Source organism: Cucumis melo, chromosome 7, assembly GCF_025177605.1.
Source record: "Cucumis melo cultivar AY chromosome 7, USDA_Cmelo_AY_1.0, whole genome shotgun sequence".
NCBI classification, from domain to species: Eukaryota; Viridiplantae; Streptophyta; class Magnoliopsida; order Cucurbitales; family Cucurbitaceae; genus Cucumis; species Cucumis melo.
In genome coordinates this window covers 1,242,620-1,259,678 of record NC_066863.1, presented here as the reverse complement: position 1 = coordinate 1,259,678, position 17,059 = coordinate 1,242,620, and the positions used below count along the sequence as shown (strand labels likewise).

The 17,059-nt window shown below is 33.6% G+C and overlaps 3 protein-coding genes and 1 non-coding gene across 4 annotated transcripts; 2 read left to right on the top strand and 2 right to left on the bottom strand.

The window, feature by feature from the left end:
* The first annotated feature begins 4,373 nt into the window (after positions 1–4,373).
* On the top strand, positions 4,374–8,041 carry LOC103493695 (mechanosensitive ion channel protein 10-like). Its single transcript, XM_008454556.3, has 5 exons — positions 4,374–6,232; positions 6,308–6,431; positions 6,894–7,187; positions 7,258–7,460; positions 7,583–8,041. The coding sequence occupies exons 1-5, from the start codon at positions 4,971–4,973 to the stop codon at positions 7,821–7,823; spliced, it is 2,124 nt and encodes a 707-aa protein (XP_008452778.2). The 5' UTR covers positions 4,374–4,970; the 3' UTR covers positions 7,824–8,041.
* A 1,087-nt stretch (positions 8,042–9,128) lies between these two features.
* Positions 9,129–14,392, bottom strand: LOC103493694 (peroxisome biogenesis factor 10). Its single transcript, XM_008454553.3, has 11 exons — positions 14,075–14,392; positions 13,734–13,765; positions 13,293–13,382; positions 12,958–13,052; positions 12,633–12,840; positions 12,218–12,287; positions 12,041–12,119; positions 11,457–11,590; positions 10,106–10,197; positions 9,417–9,508; positions 9,129–9,317 (listed from the first exon to the last, which is right to left on the bottom strand). The coding sequence occupies exons 1-11, from the start codon at positions 14,259–14,261 to the stop codon at positions 9,215–9,217; spliced, it is 1,182 nt and encodes a 393-aa protein (XP_008452775.2). The 5' UTR covers positions 14,262–14,392; the 3' UTR covers positions 9,129–9,214.
* An 81-nt stretch (positions 14,393–14,473) lies between these two features.
* On the bottom strand, positions 14,474–14,545 carry TRNAD-GUC (transfer RNA aspartic acid (anticodon GUC)). Its single transcript has one exon. It is a non-coding gene; the product is annotated as a tRNA-Asp (tRNA).
* A 762-nt stretch (positions 14,546–15,307) lies between these two features.
* LOC103493698 (NAD(P)H-quinone oxidoreductase subunit U, chloroplastic) lies at positions 15,308–16,746 on the top strand. The gene is made up of 5 exons (XM_008454558.3): positions 15,308–15,739; positions 15,825–15,886; positions 15,975–16,064; positions 16,152–16,292; positions 16,373–16,746. Exons 1-5 carry the CDS (start codon positions 15,463–15,465, stop codon positions 16,466–16,468), a joined length of 666 nt encoding a protein of 221 aa, XP_008452780.2. The 5' UTR covers positions 15,308–15,462; the 3' UTR covers positions 16,469–16,746.
* Positions 16,747–17,059: the final 313 nt, after the last annotated feature.

The following is a 17,059-nucleotide window of genomic DNA, read 5'->3' as shown; positions in this document are numbered from 1 at the left end:
TTGTAGGTTGAAATTGTGTGCCAACTGTGTCTGAGTTCAAAATTCCTGATATTAGCTTAATATTTGGGATGATAGTACTTTGCATGAATTCTCAACACATAATCATATATAAAGCCTAGTACATACTTTTTTCTGTACACCGGAGAAAGATTAAAACTTGAAAACAAAGATTGCATTTGGTGAGGCTGTAATATCTTTTTTTTTATAGCTTAAATTTCTTGGGATGTTATTTCTGGCACTACATATTAACCTTTTAGATCTTTCTCTTTGCTTTAGTGTAAGATATTTCATGTTTGAATTAAGTGGGGTGTTATTAATTCACATTGATATGTTCATCTTTCAGTGAAATTTTGTTGGATTAAATTTTGTTTTTATACATCTGGGTAGCCATGTATTTTGCTTCTGATGTGCAGTTGGTTTGAATTGCTTCTCTAGCAGTACTATTGGTCTTTGTGTTTGTAGATTTCAACAAAGATTCGTTTTTCTAAATTATGTGTTATTCAATTGGGTTGCTTCTTAATTAATGTCATAGACCACTCTTCTTACTGCAATATTTACCCTCTTTAATTCTTGATTTGGTGGATAGTTGCTGTTCTAGACTAACTCGTAACAATATTTTTAGAGCAAATATAGCGTAATCTTTTTCGTTATAATTTCTTATGGATACTTTTATCAGTGATAAACTCTATTGTTAATAGACTTCCATTAGTGATATAGTCTGTCACTAATAGACTCTGAATGTTTGATTTAAGTCGAATTCACAAATTCTATTAGGGATAGTTGCAAATGTAGCAATTATATTCAAAATAATTAAGTATATAGCAACATTTTAAAAAAATTGCAAATATAGCAAAATTTGTCAAAATCTATCAATGATAAGAGTCTATCACCGATAGACCATATAGCAAATGTTGGTCTATCACTGATAAACCATAGGAGTCTATCAACGATAGAAGTCTATCATCGATAGATTTTGCTATATTTGCAATTTTTTTAAAATGTTGCTAGATAGTTAATAATTATTCTAACAATTGCTATCCATTCTAATTACCCATTCTATTATGACATATTTACTATTATTTTAGTTATATTTGTAATTGACTCTAAATATGACATATTTACTATTATTTTAGTTATATTTGTAATCGACTCTAATGTTATTAAAATATTTTAGGGTGTTTTGTTTTTCTAGACTAAATTATAAAGAAATGTCCGATTTTGTGGTTTACATTAAAATCTCAAACTCTCGAAAAGAGTTCGAAAAATTCTCGAAAAGAGTTCGAAAAATGTTTTTATTCTCAGAGTTTTGTTTCAAATAACTATTTACCTTAAACTTAAAAACAAAAAGTTAAAAAATACTTTCATTATTCTTATTTTTATACCAAATTAAAAAATAAAAAAAATACTACCAATAATCCAATTCTTTTACCAAATTTCATAATACCAAAATTTTAAGTTAAAATCATGGTTTAATTTTTGCATCAGTATGCTGATATTTCTATTCTCGTAGGTTTAATATTGATAGATTTGATTAATTGATATTTTTATTACATTGTAAACATTCATGAACCACAAAAAATAAGATCAAATAACACTAATATAAATATTATTTAAGTATTAGACATGTTTATTTGTTTGAAAACGAAAATAATAAAATATCCATTTACTAATTTAAACTTATTTTCTGATTGTTTTTTCTGTTTTTTTTAAGTATCCATCTCTATTGAAATTTTTGCAAATTAAGACTCTGATTTGGACATTAATTGGTAAAAGGTAAAATATCACAAAATCTTACCAAATTTAAAAATAATAAATTATTCTTAAAACAGACTAAAACAATTATTAAACAAATAAAAAGATCTCATATAACTATTATTTGTATATTTTTTTTATTTGACAGTTAACTGTAGGTTAACTAAAACAATAACTATTAAGATTGGTTGCAATCGACAAAGAAATATAAATTTGTGGTTTTAACTTAAAATTTTAGTTAGTAAGAAAATTGGTATAAATTTAAAATCAATAAAAATATTTTTGAACTTTTTTCAAGTTAAAGAATAGTTATGAAATTTTTTAATAGTTTAGGGTATTTTTTAAACAAAAGTTTAATGGTTTCCATTCAAAACTAACGATAAAGTATTTTTTAACATTTTTTTGAAAGATTGAGGCCATATTTGAAACTTTTAAGAATTTATAAGTATTATAGAAATTACAGAAGCATCTTGTATAATTTAACATTTTTTCTATCAGAGTCTGTTTGACCGATTGATGGGATTAGGCAGCAGGAGTTGTTAAGGGTTTGGGGAGTTTCCCATCTCCATCCTCATCGTATCAATTTGGGACGGAGATTTCTGAAGTCATCTTTTCGATCTTCTGCCCCTATGCAAAAGCATGTTGGGAACTTAGTCTTCCCTATGGACATCACCTAAGCCCTCTTCTTGTTTACTATGCTTCAAAGTCATCTTTTCAAACATAGAACAGGAACTCTTTGGAAACACATGGTTATAGCTACTCTTTGGCTTGAATGCATCAACATATTTTCAACCATCTCCCGCTCCAAATATCTGGTAAATGGCAAAACAATTAAGAACGTTTAAAAAATATAACAAAATTTCAAAATTCTATAGATGATAGTTATTAAGGGGACGTTTGGGCTCTAAACTATGGGAAGTGTTAACCCACTTCACGTATTTTTCGTAATCCTTCATTTTTCTCTTTTTCACTATTCCACGTTCCTTTCTCAATCCTTCCCCAATTCTTTTTAAATTTTCAGAGGTAAATATCACCACTTATTTTCCACTTTTCTCCATTTCTACACTTCCCTTTTTTTTTTCTTCTTTTTCTTCTTTAATATATTTCTTTATAATACCCTTTTTTTTCTATTTCATTCTTTTTTTTTCCCTTCCTTTTCTCTTTCATTCTTCTTCTTCTTCTTCTTTTTTTTTTTTTTTTTTTTTTTTGCTTTTTCCTCTTAAAATATATATTTAAAATTTGTTGTAGATTCTTTTCACTTAATATATAAGCACTATAATTATTTTTTTACGTTGTTTAATGCATTCAATTAACTCCTCTTTACATTATTATTTTTTTATTTATTTTAGTACAATAATTTTAATAATATCAATTTATAATTACATGTTTTCCATCACATGCGTACGTAAAAAATAAATTAGTGAAACTAACGATTCAACCTAAATTTATGAAATGAATTTCATAATTAAAAAGATTAAAAGAAATTAACTTGAAGCAAAATTTTGTATTTGATGAAAAGTATAATGCATAAAAAAAAAGATTAGTGCAAAAGGAAGATCGGAACTTAATTTATGATATGAACGTCGTAATTAAAAAGTTTTTTTTTCATTTGATGTACCATGTATATGCATGCAAAAAAATAGTGAAAAGTAACGATTTAATAATAGCAATTTTAATTTATGAATGAACGTCATAATTAAAAAGATTAAGGAAAATGTTTTTAAGATAAATATTGCATTTCATGACAAATATATATGCATTGAGAAAAAGAGTAGTGGAAATGCAAGATTTGAGCTTAAATTATTGCTAAAAACGTAGTAATTAGAAGCTTACTAAATTTGATGTACAATATATGAGCATGAAAAAAATCATGAAACATCAAAATATTTAATAGCATCAATATGAAAATTGTGTATTTGATCTACAATATATTTTAGAAAGAAAAAAAGTTGTAAAAAACTCAGGTTGTAGTAGTCTACACCCCAAATACAATTTATAATAACACAAATTATGATAGTCTACACCTCAAACGCAGATATCATAATACAGACTATAATAGTCTGCACCCCAAATGCAAACTATCATAATATTAAGAATATTATAATATTAAGACTGTCATAATACTAAGACTATCATAATACTAGAATTATCATAAATCACTCCTTGCCCCAAACGTCCCCTAATAGTTAAATTTTGTACCCAAACAACTTTAATTACTTGACTCGATCCCATTTATAATTTTCACAATGAGTTGGAGACTTCCGGCAACTTATAATTAGCCAAAACTTCTCATTTAATAATTATTTTTCTTTTCTTTTTCTTTTTCTTTTTTTCCAAAAGACAACTTTAATTTTTTTCTAGCAAATATAGCTTGCTCTTTTATGGTTAAAAGTGAGTTTAGCTTGAATGATATAGACATGATCTTCCTTCCTCCTAAAAAGGATATATATGATTCTTTAAAGGATTTCTAAATATATTTTCCTTCAAATTAATTATCTAATCCCAATATATTTCAAAAGAAGACGAATAGGTACCATTACGTTACACAGCTCAGTTCCATTTTTTTTTTCCATCCAAATTTATATAATATATGAATTGACTTTGCTACGATCCCCTGAAATAATTCGTTTTCCCATGAGGGAAAATAATCGAAAAATATAATGAAAGTAAAATAAGCAACGAGTTAGTTAGAATCATTAAAAAATGTTGCACGTCGCCCTCACTATATTGTGGATGAGAGAAAGGTGAATACTAATAATAATGGCAGCAACAAAACAAATCCGGTGCATAAATCTTTGGTCCAGATGGATTTTCATTTGTCAACCATTGTTGGCCATTTCTGTGTTGTGAGTGCGCCACTGTTGAGCCAAGTTCATTGTTGAAGGAAGCTCCGACTCAGCTGCCTCTGTTCCCCACTGCCCTCTTCTTTTTGACATTTCTGATTTTTCATTCCACCATTTTTCTTATTCCAACTTTCTTTCTCTTTGTTTTTGTTTAAACAAAGTGGGTTTCTGTTCTTACTCATCTTTTCTGTTTCTATGTGTGATTTTCGCATTCAAAAAACTCTGTTTCTGTTTTCTGTGGGTTTCTTGGGATGTCGTCTTAGTCTTAGCTTGAGTTTTCTTTTCTTCATTAAGCCCGATGATTTTGATTGTGTTTTGGTTTGTTCTCAGCAACTATTTTCTTTAATTTCGTCTGTTTAGTGTTAGGCTTGAATTATGATGGATGTGAACATCAGTAATCCTTCAAAAGTTGTTCCAAGAAGTTCGTTTCCAAAGGAGAGTGAAGATGGAGGTCAATTTGTGGTTGAGCTTAGCAGCATTGAAAACGGATGCTCTGTTCCAGAGCAAAACCTCGGTTCACAAACCAACGAGCTTATTGATTCTAGCATTAGCTATGACAATGATTCACAACTCGCAAATAAGCCACAGAATATCCCAAGTTCAAATGGAAACCTGACACTAAGAAGAGCAATCCTTTCGAAATCCAAATCCAGATTTGGAGTACAGCCAGTTTATACCGATTCAAACATGTGTGAGGAGGAGAATTATCCGTCATCAAGAGAGAAAATTGGGGAAACTTCATCGAGAAGCTTTACTCACAATACGCAGAAGGCCACACCTGAGAGAAAAGATGAGAAGCACAAGAAAGTGAAGGTGAAGACAGTGATTAAGTGGATTGGAGTTTTTTGCATAATTAGTTGCTTGGTGGCTAGCTTGACTGTTGACCCTTTGAAGAATCGCTTCCTTTGGGGTTTAAAGGTCTGGAAATGGTGTTTACTTGCTACTGTGATTTTGTGTGGATTGTTATTTACTCGTTGGGTTATGAATGTGGTTGTCTTTTTGATAGAGAAGAACTTTTTGCTTAAGAAAAAAGTACTTTATTTTGTTCATGGGTTGAAGAAGAGTGTCCAAGTTACCCTTTGGTTGACATTGGTTTTTGCTACATGGGAGTCACTGTTTGATCGAAGAAACCATACGGTTTCGAATTCAAGGATCACTTCTAAGGTTTTAGATTTTGTTACGTGGACTTTGGTAAGCCTTCTTATAGGGGCATTCCTGTGGTTGATTAAAACATTGTTGCTGAAAATACTGGCCTCCAAGTTCCATATGAACCGATTTTTCGACAGAATACAGGAATCCCTTTTCCATCATCATATTCTACAAATGCTCTTGATGGCTCGTACGCAGGAGGATGAAAGTTATGCCAAGTTCAGATGTTGTCAATTTCCTTCTGAGAGTAAAAAATCAGACTGTCAAAAGGTGATTGACATAGAAAAGATTCACCAGCTGAAGCGAGAGAAGGTTTCAGCTTGGAAAATGAAGACATTGGTTGATGCAGTTACTAGTTCAGAGATGTCAATATCAAAAGCACTCGATGAAAGCTACCGAAATGCTGCTGATGGTGAGATCACAGACGAGATGAAAGTTGCCAAACAAGCTGCTAAGAAGATCTTCAAAAATGTTGCTCCTGGAAAGAAGTGAGAAACTCTCTTTTTTGCTTGTAATCTTTTGTTCAAACTCATGTTAATACTTTACCATTTCCCTTCCGTTAGGTTCCTAGAGGAGAAGGATCTTCTAAAATTCATGATCGATGAAGCCGAAGTTAATCTTCTGTGGCCACACTTTGAGGTAGATAAGACAAAGAAGATTGACATGAAAGCCCTAACAAATTGGGTGGTGAGACCTTGTATCTATTATTTATCTTCAGTCATATTGAGTCATCAAGCCACATGAACACGTTAAAAGGTTGCTCGTCACTAGGACCCACTTCCTGAATTTGAATAGAAACGAAACATAGTCGAATGAGAGTTCCATTAGAATTAAGAGGTGTTTTGGATTTTGTTGTAGGAAACACAAGTCTGTAATGTAATTATCTTATATTAAACTATGAGAATCATTCTCATTTGATCATCCCCCAATAAGGAAAGAAAGTCTTGGAATACAATAAACGCACAGGAACCTTACTGCCAAGATGAGAGTATACTAAATGAAGACCTTTTCTGTGAAAACCCCTAGTGATTATGGCCAAACATTTAGTCCCTCTTTCTTCCTTGACCTCATTATTTTCTGAATAATATTTTTTCAAGCCAGCGTGTGTCGATAATGTTCTATGGCACGTAGTAAATTCTTTTTGTGCAGGTGAAGGTTTATCAAGGGAGGAAAACTCTAGCACATGCCTTGAAAGACACTAAAACAGCGGTGAAGCAATTGGATAATTTAGTAGCAGCGCTTATTGTAATAGTAACAGCTGTTATTTGGCTTCTGTTGATGGAAATTGCTACAACCAAAGTACTCGTCTTCCTTCTAACTCAGTTTGCAGTGGCAGCTTTCATGTTTGGAAACACTTGCAAGAATACATTTGAAGGTCTAATCTTTGTGTTTGTGATGCATCCATTTGATGTTGGGGATCTTTGTGTTGTAGATGGCATCCAGGTAAGCTTCTTAACTTGCAGTCATCAAAGTCTCCTGTTTCTTTCCGCCTTTAACTTGTGGCAATATGCAGCTGTTGGTTGAAGAAATGAACATCTTGACAACAGTCTTCTTGAAACTCAACAATGAGAAGGTGTACTATCCCAACTCAGTTTTGGCTACAAAACCCATCACTAACTACTACAGAAGTCCAGACATGGGTGACACCATCGAATTCTCAATCAGTTTCACGACACCATTGGAGAAGATTGGGATCATGAAAGAAAAAATAAAGAGGTGGGTGGAAGTGAGACAAATAATGAAGATTCTGAATGCATCTTTACGAATATTTCGATCATTCTACAATGAACAAAAGATCATTGTTTCGCAATACATGTGATCCTTATCGATGGCTGCAGGTATTTGGAAGATGATCCACAACACTGGTACCCAAATCACAGTGTGGTGGTGAAGGAGATCGAAAATGTGAATAAGATAAAGATCGCTCTTTATACAAACCACACCATGAATTTTCAAGATTGGACTGAGAAGAACCGACGAAGAACAGAGCTCATGATGGAGTTAAAGAGAATTTTTGAAGAACTGAAGATCAACTACAATCTTCTGCCTCAAACAGTTCATCTCTTCCCAACGCACTGAAGTCTACAAAAAATCTTAAGCTCGTGCTTCCGGACACTTTGACAAAGAAATGGTTAGATTATTTTAGCTGCTTTATTAACTTAATTAAAGAACATTAGGAGGGTAACATTAGGGGGTATTTGTTGGACTATAATGGAATAGAAATGTAATGGCATCCAAAACTCATGTTTAAATTGAATGTTTTGGATCCGAATTATAATACCAAACTTAATTGGTTCCTTCTGTTCTTAATCCAACCCTCTTTTCCACCACTGTCACGCTTCAAGATCCTATTCTCGCTCTACCCTCGACCTCAACCTTCATGCATCCCAACACTCCTAATTCACAATAATCCAAATTACATTTCAAAAAGGTTTTTGGGGTGTTGAGTTAAAATATGATGTCTAGATTTTTATATGTGCTTGTAACGTAAAGTTGTTTTGTATTAGTTCATATCTTTTTTGGGTGTTGAGTTGAGTTAATGTTCGGTGGTGGTGTTTTTTCTAACCTAAATAATATGTTTTTATGGTGACCATTTTCGTTTGAAAAACTTTTCTGTTAAATAATGCTACATATGTTTTAAAATAAACTATGAATTGCATTTTGTTTTGTAGTTGTTTTAAGTACACATTTATTGTTTGAGAGTTTTGGCAAAATGAGGTTTAGGGTTTACTTTTGGATCATGCAATTCAAAAAAAAAAAATTTAAACCATTCATCTTACAAGTTTGTGCATGTGACTGTTTCTAATTAAGCTTGACAAAAGTATATCAGATTCATTAGTAAAAATAAAGATTTGGATTTATATTGTAAGTGAAATATCTCAAAATGTAATTGTATTATAGTCACCTTATTAATGTTCATGCTACATGTCAAAAAAAAATGTAACAAATGGCCACATGGTGAGGTTAAGTCTTTAGGACACGGATATACAACCAATAGAACAGATCATGTTCAAGTAAGGACGTCACACAGTGAGGTTAAATGGAAGTCTGAGTATTTTGTTTCCTCTAAAAATATAATTGCGCCAATAAATGAAATGACATATAAAAGTCTAAACTTGTTTCGTCAAATCATACTATTATTTATTTAAGTCATATATATGGTATATTGGGATTAAATGAAATGAAATATAAAAGTCTAAACTGTTTCATATTATTATTTATTTAGTATAAATTTAAGATGCGAATTTATTCCTTCACCTACATTTCATATGATTAAGATTGGAAAAGATACGGACAACGGGAAAAATCTAGTTATATATAGTATTCTATCTCTAAAAACTATACTGGTCAAATAACTAAAAGAATTAATTTAGAAGAAGAAGATGAAGAAAATAAAGAATAAAGTTATCATTAAAGGAGAGCTTAGCTTTGCAATGCGATGATAATGGAAGGTAATTGGGATCCATCCATTAGAAATCTGAATGATACAGACATACTAAGCTTGAATGATTAATGGGAGTTCTGCAAAGTGGGCATTCAGGTTTTTCATTGCACCATTCCATAATGCAATTCCTGTTCATAATATTAATTTAAAAAAAAAAGAGTCAAGCTGATGGAGATGAAGTAGAGTGAAAGAAAGAGAGAATTTGTGAGTTATGAAAGAGAAAGTACCAGCAGAATACATGGCCACAAGGTGTGGCTGTTGGGTGTTGGCGATTACTTAGACACAGCGTGCATTTGCTTATTCCACTGCCAGTATTAGACTGCACAACAAAGTACCATATCTTTTCAATATATTCTCTCTGTCATTTTCTATGACTTCCAACCGTACAAACTACTAACTCACTTTCAATCTGAAATCAAATAGGTCACATTGATCCACTTTAAAAAGTAACTTTCCGTTTTGTGTTTTAATAGGTCACTAGTATTTTGTGTACAGCAATTTCGTAAAATTTTTAAAAACGTCAAATATGTCGATTGATTAGACACAAAATCAAAAACTCAATGACTTTTAGACAACATAGCAATAGTTTCAAGATTTTTAGAAACCTTTGGAAGTTAAAAATACTATTAACCACAAATTTAAAAGTTTAAGGGTCTATAAGGCACTTTAGAAGCCTCCATGCCATAAATCTCATTATCGTCCACTACTTGCACCATGATAAGCTTCATATGGTATATCTTCCGCAATAACAGTTAACTTCATATTATACTATCGTGCAATTAATTCCCGTAAGAATTCGATCTAATTAACTTTTTTTCAGTAACTTATTTCTCATCTCCTCTGTTTTTCTATGTACAAAGTACTGCAAAATGAAGAAAAATTGAATGTCCATGTCAGAGCAATTGAATCATGGTACCTCAAAGTTAGAAGGATCAGACACCCAATTTCCAGAATCACCATCAACCGATATTAAATTGCCTTCCTCATTTAAGACAGGCAGACCACGACCTACCATAAGTAAACAGAATTAAATACCTATGTTCATGAAAATATTACAAGTTCAGGGAGAAAAAACGAGTTGAAATAATAATGATAATAATATAGACAAGAACAATTTATCTTAGATCAGATATATATATATGTACATCCCTGTGTGTGTGGGTGGAGACAGGAACAATTTGTCTTAGATCAAATATAATAATAGGCATGGTTTATAGCATAATACATGACGAGGACAAAAAAAGTGTCAAACAAATGGTTGGTTTCTTTCCTTCCGTAAACCCTAAAAGAAAGCACAAGTTATATGGAGTCACAAAAGAACTTTGACCTTCTTCAAAGAGGGACTCGAGAGAATTGAGCTAAGGTTTGTAGTAATATCTCTCGGAAGCACCAAAGTCCATTTAAAAGCACCGCAAAGTTTACTCCAAAAGTTACAGGCAAATGTGCAAAGGAGAAAAAGGTGATTACGAGGTTCATCATTAGTCCTGCACACTATACACTATCTAGAAGATACTGCCATATTTGGCATGCGCTTGTGTAGGGCATCTCTAGTGTTTATAGCCTTGTGGGCCAATTCTCAAAGTAAGCTTTTGACCTTCTTGGGGTATTTGTCCTTCCATATACCTCTAGTCAAAATAAGACTCCAAAAAACCCGTTCCATCACCCATATCAGCTAAAGAGAGATCCGGTGAAGAAGTGTCCATCGGATTGAGAGGACATTTCCAAGCATCTTCCAGTTGAGTGATAACGATTGGGCCCAAAACCATGCTTTGATCAGCCCATTCCAAAGCCTCATCATCTTTCAAATTCCTCACCAAATTGATGTCCCAGAAGCTATAGCTTGCATGCGAGGTATCTCTGGCAGTGGCAGATTTTGTGGAGAGTTCAATCTATATAACAGGATGTAACGCATGGAAAATGGTTGGTTGAAGATGCATGGATTGGTTCAGAATCGGTGGAGGCTCCATTGCCATTATGGTGCTACACTCTGCTAGTGATTTTTTAAAAAAAATCAAGAATTTAAAGTTTTTCTTCTAATCTCCCAACTTTATTGTTGCCCCTCTTTTTATAAATTTATGGCTCTGCCCTGATAATACTCTCGAAGTTCAGTCCCACCAGATTGTATGACATTTATGATTTACCATGAATTTCTCCATTGACCCACTCCGCATACAAACAGGACAAAAGAATATAAGCAAGATAGTGCCGTGAAAAATAAACATACAAATATTTCAATAATAAATTGTATAACGTTAAGAGCATGGTACCTGATGAACTAGGATTTGCTCCAAATGATGCCGGGTTAATTGAACTTGAAACAGATGATAAACTACTACGTCTTAAGCCTTCGGCAGCAATGATGCAAAGTTGAATCAGTAAAAATACTCCAAGTATTTGGTATCTAAGTCAAAATATAATGGGAGAGAGTCAATGCTTCTGAGTATACATATTCATAACTTAAATGCTAACGCTAAACCCAAATGGCATTTTGAATCAAGTGAAAAACAAGACAAGTTATGAAAAAAGAGAGATGGAAAAGTTAATGAAGAAAAGCAAAACAACTGTGCCGGGAAGGGTGACAAACAAACACGGTCACCTAAAAGAAGGTGAAAGGAGAAAAATGAGAGAGAAAAAAATTCTAAACATAACATTTGGGCTCAAATATCACAAATGTTACTGTGACTTTTTTTTTTTTTGGGGGGGGGGGGGGGGGGGGGGGGGGGGGGGGGGGAGGGGCGGCGTAGATAATTAGACAAACTCTAGATATTAACGGACTTGCTACTCTAAAGAAAACCCCGTTTGAAATTCAGAAAGATCAACTTGAGAATGTAAGTCAGTTTGTGTTCAAAACCTGGGTCTTTGATTAGATGGCTTTCCAATGAACACATAGCGAATGCCTGCAGCTCGTTTGGATATATGATAATACAATCCTGCAAGTTAAAATTCTAATATTAGCCCAAAAAAAGTCCTCAAATCTGTTTACATGAACATCAATAACAGTATTTGAATCTCTATAACTAGGAATCACCTTCAAAATAGAAAAACATGAGGTTTGTGCGAAGAGCCAGTTGCAAAAATTCACGAACTAGAGGCAAAACCTGTGAGGCGTTATAAGATTATTACAACTAAAATAAAAAAATGTGGGAGGACAAACAAGTAAAGAAAAAAGGGCAAGCCAAGTCAAGGAAATAAACCAGATCTAAATAGTGAACTTTAAATTCTTTGATTTCTATCTTAGAATTAGTTCTAAAGAACAAGATGTAAACAATGATATAGTTAACGTATTATCCAAATAAATATTTTGGAATATAACTCCAACTGACAAAAACACTAAATTGTAATATCCTACATTCAAATTACAAAAACCCAAAATATCGAAACTACAAGGTACTAGCTTCAAATTTGCAGATTCCATAAGCAATGTAGGATGAAAGTGAGTGTACCGAAGGCCAGGATCGAACTGTTCGCAACCATAATCGACTAATTTTTGCCCTCAATCTCCTTATGTAAGAAGCAGACCCTGGGGTTGAAGAAGGTTGAATTTCCGTGGTTAACAAAGATTGAGACAATGCATCTCCTGATGCAGTCTCTCCATAGAACTCATCGGACAGAGAATCAGCAAGCATGATGCCACGAGAAGCTACTCTAGAGCTGGAAAACAAACAATCATTGTAAGTTTATCAAGTGAACATTGATGCATCAGAGATCCTAAAGGTAAACATAGTTACGGGTTACAACTGTAAATCTGGGACATTTGTGATAGCGAACCTAATTCTTTCAGCAATATACGGGACTGCTGTCTGGTATACGATGAAAAGAGCACGTCTTGCTGGATTTGGAGAAAGTCCATAAGGTCCAGAGACCTGAAAAAATTTGAAAAACAAAAATATTAAATATACATATATAAAAACCCACTAGTAGTAAGAAATTTAGGAGAACATACTAATCAAAAAATGAAATCATGAGCTACAATTTAGTCAGAAACTCCAAGCAGAAAAAATTGATATCACAATATCCTTCACCAAGTAAACTAATAGTCATTTGCTTGAAATAAGCTATACCAAATACCCATGCATAATTATAGGAGTCGAATCTTTATCCACCTGATTGATATCACAATATTCTTCACCAAGTGTTTGCTGTCCTGACCCAGTTGTTAACACGTAATACAACATTTGTCCTAGAAGCTTTGTCTGCAAACGAAAAAGAAAATAGAGATTTCAACATCCTTTTAAAATTGCCGGTAACATTAATGCATCATAACAAAAGAGCAAGAAAAATTCCCAAAAATTCCTGAGCTCTTCTGCAGAAATATGAATTAAGGAAAACAACCAGGCATAAAGGGTCTCAATAATTCTTCAACCAAAGAAACTGAATGCCCTCTACAACTAACCTCAGTTCCTTTTCCATTGTTTCAGCATCACTCACCACCAAATATATCTTATAATTGTAACTACAATTAATAGTAGCAAGTCTTACCCTTCAAAGCTAAATGTAGAAATACAATTCTATAGAAATTGAAAGGAATTAAATCCAGAACTAACCTCACTCTGATATGCCACGGCCAGCCGAGCGCCTATAGTGAAGAGAAAATAAAAGTAAACCAAACTAAACTCATACTTAATTCAAAACATAGAACTTAACCATCATAAAAAACGAATATTTATTACTTCACACTACCAAACTAAATGCCACTCCTTAATAAATCAACTAAAAAAAGGAGTTATCAATTAGCAAAACAGAATAAAGAAAAGATACCCAATTACCCGAAAACACAAAATTAAGAATTGGCTAAGCTAAACAACAAAACGAAAGTAGAAATTTCGATTTCGATTTCCAAGAGCTGATTAATGATAACAATCGAACTAGAGTATAAGTAACAGACCAAAGAGGTGGCGAAAAGCGTCGCGACAAGCATCATAAACAAAGGAGGCGTACTGATCGTCCTTTTCGGCTGCTCGCATAATCTCCGGCTGAGCGGCAAGAGGAAAACGGTGAGGTCCGGGCGGGTGGGAGTGGGAGGGACCTGCTTCTGAGCTGAAACCTGAGTCCCCTGATAGAGAAGCCTCCATTTCTGTAGCTATAAACAGTAACTGGACTCGTTAATGGTGTCTACAGGATCATGATTCCGAGCTCCCTCTTCCCGAGAGAGACACTGAAATGGAAAAGACAAATTGAATGTCGAAGCTGAAGGCAGTGGAAGGGAATTATCATCGCAAAACGGAAGCCAATTCTGTGACGACGTCGTTCTTGCAAAAGGAAATACTTTAAAAAATAAAAGTAACGCCGTTGCCGGGGATCGAACCCGGGTCACCCGCGTGACAGGCGGGAATACTTACCACTATACTACAACGACTTGTTGACATAAGAACCTTTGTTTAACTTTTTAAATTTGTTTTCTAATTATATTAAATTAAAACCCTTCTCGTTCTTTGTATGCAAATTAGTTATATTAAATATTGATAGTATGTTAATAATCATATTAGGCCTAAAAAAATAAAAGAAATTTAACACAATAACAAATAACTATAAGTAATATCTCAAGTATATGATTATTTTAACTTGAAGATCGACAATTATACGGTATATAGTTTAAACAATTTGAAACATTTTCAGTTTTAAAGTTCAAACTTCGGTGGTGCCTAAATTTTTGAAAGATTTATTTCATCAAAATTATCATTGTAAGTGTTTGCCACTAAATACATCTTCGTTAAATTTTCAGTGCTTGAGAGAATAACTCTAAATTAATCACATATATAAAGTAAAATTTGAAAACTAGGATTAGTAAAGAATAAAAAATTAAAAACATGGAATTGAAAGAGAAAAAAAAAAGACGAAAACATGAATGGTTCACATATATGTATAGTGTATTTTTGTTACGTTTCTTATTTATTTATATAGACATACATGAAAATATATGAATTTGATTGTTGTAAAAATTTTCATTCACAAATATAAAAACAAACTTGAAATTGTAAAAATTAAAATATAACTTTTAAACTTAACCCTCAAAAGGTTGTTTTAGACTTTTAATAGTTCGTTTTTGAGTTTTTTCTTAATCACATAACCATGACGTATAATTGAAATTTGATATTAAATCCCCAATAACCGTATAAGCTAAGCTCGAGAAAGTGCAAATATTTTGCGATAGAATTCGCTTGGTGGAGCAACGTCTTCTCTTATCTACCACACCAACACACTGAAGTTGAGAAACAAAACCCCCAATCTATACCAACAACCGAAACCGTCACCGGAGCAGCAACGAGAACCACCATGGCGGCGGCTGCAGTACCGTCTACCACCACCGTCCACATTCGTCGAAGTAACTTCCTCTCTCCCACCTCAAAACCCACCGCCATATCCTTCAATCCCATCACTTCCCGCTCAAAGCCGCTCAAGTTCATCATCAGAAACTCCAACGAATCATCGGCGGAGACTGCCACAACGGAGACGGCGACTGAGATGGAGGAAGAAAGCTCACTCCAAGCCTCCGACGAATCGCCGTCTCTGATTTCGGCTCTCAACGTCGAACGAGCCCTCCGTGGAATTCGTAATGTTATCCACCCTAATCTCTCTGCCTATTTAGTTTCTCAAGTTTGCTTAATTGTCTCTTTAACTTTGTTCTGGTAATGCAGCAATTACAGATGTGAATCACTACGGAAGACTCGGACTCCGAAGAGGATGTCCATATGATCAGGTAATTTAATTCAATTTAATCAATTCGCTAAAATAAAAACCCTATTTCCGCGAGAATCTTCTTTGATCTTGATCAGCCCTGACAACAGGTTCCGATTGCATACAACATCAAGGTTCAAGAACTAAAGAGCCAGGGATTAGAGGAAGAAGAACTCAACCAAAAACTCGAACTCCTAAAAGTCAGTTGAAACCAAGAAACAAAAAAAAAATCCTAAATTATATTACGAGATTGAATTGCGAGTAATGATATTGAAGAATGATTACAGGAATCGTACATGATATTATCATCTGTTGAAGAGAGAAGAATGTACGATTGGAGCTTGGCGAGAATCGGAGAACCAGACAAATATTCATGGCCTTTCGAGGCCGATATAACTCAGATTCAAACTCAATTGCCGCCGCCGAAGGTACTCTCCGTTTGCCCTCTTTCCCGCCACAATCTAACCGCAATGAATGTGTAAAATCATCGTTGATTTTGGACTGGCAGGAACCAGAAGACGAAGGACCGACGAGATTGGTGGGCTACTTCTTCTTGGGGTGGTTCGTTCTATCCATCGTGTTATCTATTGCTCTGAATCTCTAGAAACCGCCCTTAATGGTGTCTGTAGACTAAGAAGAACGGTCTGTCTTGAAGAAGAACACGAGAACGAAAAGCCCAGCCCGCCGGTTATTTTATGAAACTCGGAATTTGGGCCCTTTAAATCGGGCCTCTATTGATATTGGGCCTTGTTAATGGTAAGTTTCATTTGTCTTGAGCCCAAGTTTCTAGCCCATAATAAGTATCCATAGTTACCCTCTGAAAAATGATTTTATATTTGATGAATCCCTTTGTGAATATAACATTTTCTTTTTCCATCTTCACTTATCGTTGAAAGGATGTCATAATTTGAAGTGATAGACATTAACTTAAGAATATCACTAATATGTTTGTTATTGTTGGTGAAGCTAAATATCGATTACAAATAATCAAATTGACTATCGAATCGCTCTACAACACATCAATTGGTTGCTATGGTCGTATGTGTGTCGTTACATGCACAATAATGTTTCGCCTTCTTTTCGACCCTAGTCTAAACTTTCATTTGAATTTAAACCAAAATCAAGCTTACTCAATAATTTAGTCATAGTATTGCGAACATGGTGAATCTAAAAAACTAGAGAGAGAAATACTGTA

Bases quoted from the DNA above. Each gene is read 5' to 3' on its own strand.
- LOC103493695 (XM_008454556.3), top strand. From the start codon at position 4,971: ATGATGGATGTGAACATCAGTAATCCTTCAAAAGTTGTTCCAAGAAGT. The intron at 6,233-6,307 runs GTGAGAAACTCT...CCCTTCCGTTAG, and splicing joins AATGTTGCTCCTGGAAAGAA to GTTCCTAGAGGAGAAGGATC. The intron at 7,461-7,582 runs GTGGGTGGAAGT...CGATGGCTGCAG, and splicing joins ATGAAAGAAAAAATAAAGAG to GTATTTGGAAGATGATCCAC.
- LOC103493694 (XM_008454553.3), bottom strand. From the start codon at position 14,261: ATGGAGGCTTCTCTATCAGGGGACTCAGGTTTCAGCTCAGAAGCAGGT. The intron at 13,383-13,733 runs GTTAGTTCTGGA...TTTCGTTTGCAG, and splicing joins CCGTGGCATATCAGAGTGAG to ACAAAGCTTCTAGGACAAAT. The intron at 9,318-9,416 runs GTACTTTCTCTT...TATTATGAACAG, and splicing joins TGTGGCCATGTATTCTGCTG to GAATTGCATTATGGAATGGT.
- LOC103493698 (XM_008454558.3), top strand. From the start codon at position 15,463: ATGGCGGCGGCTGCAGTACCGTCTACCACCACCGTCCACATTCGTCGA. The intron at 15,740-15,824 runs GTAATGTTATCC...CTGGTAATGCAG, and splicing joins ACGAGCCCTCCGTGGAATTC to CAATTACAGATGTGAATCAC. The intron at 16,293-16,372 runs GTACTCTCCGTT...TTGGACTGGCAG, and splicing joins CTCAATTGCCGCCGCCGAAG to GAACCAGAAGACGAAGGACC.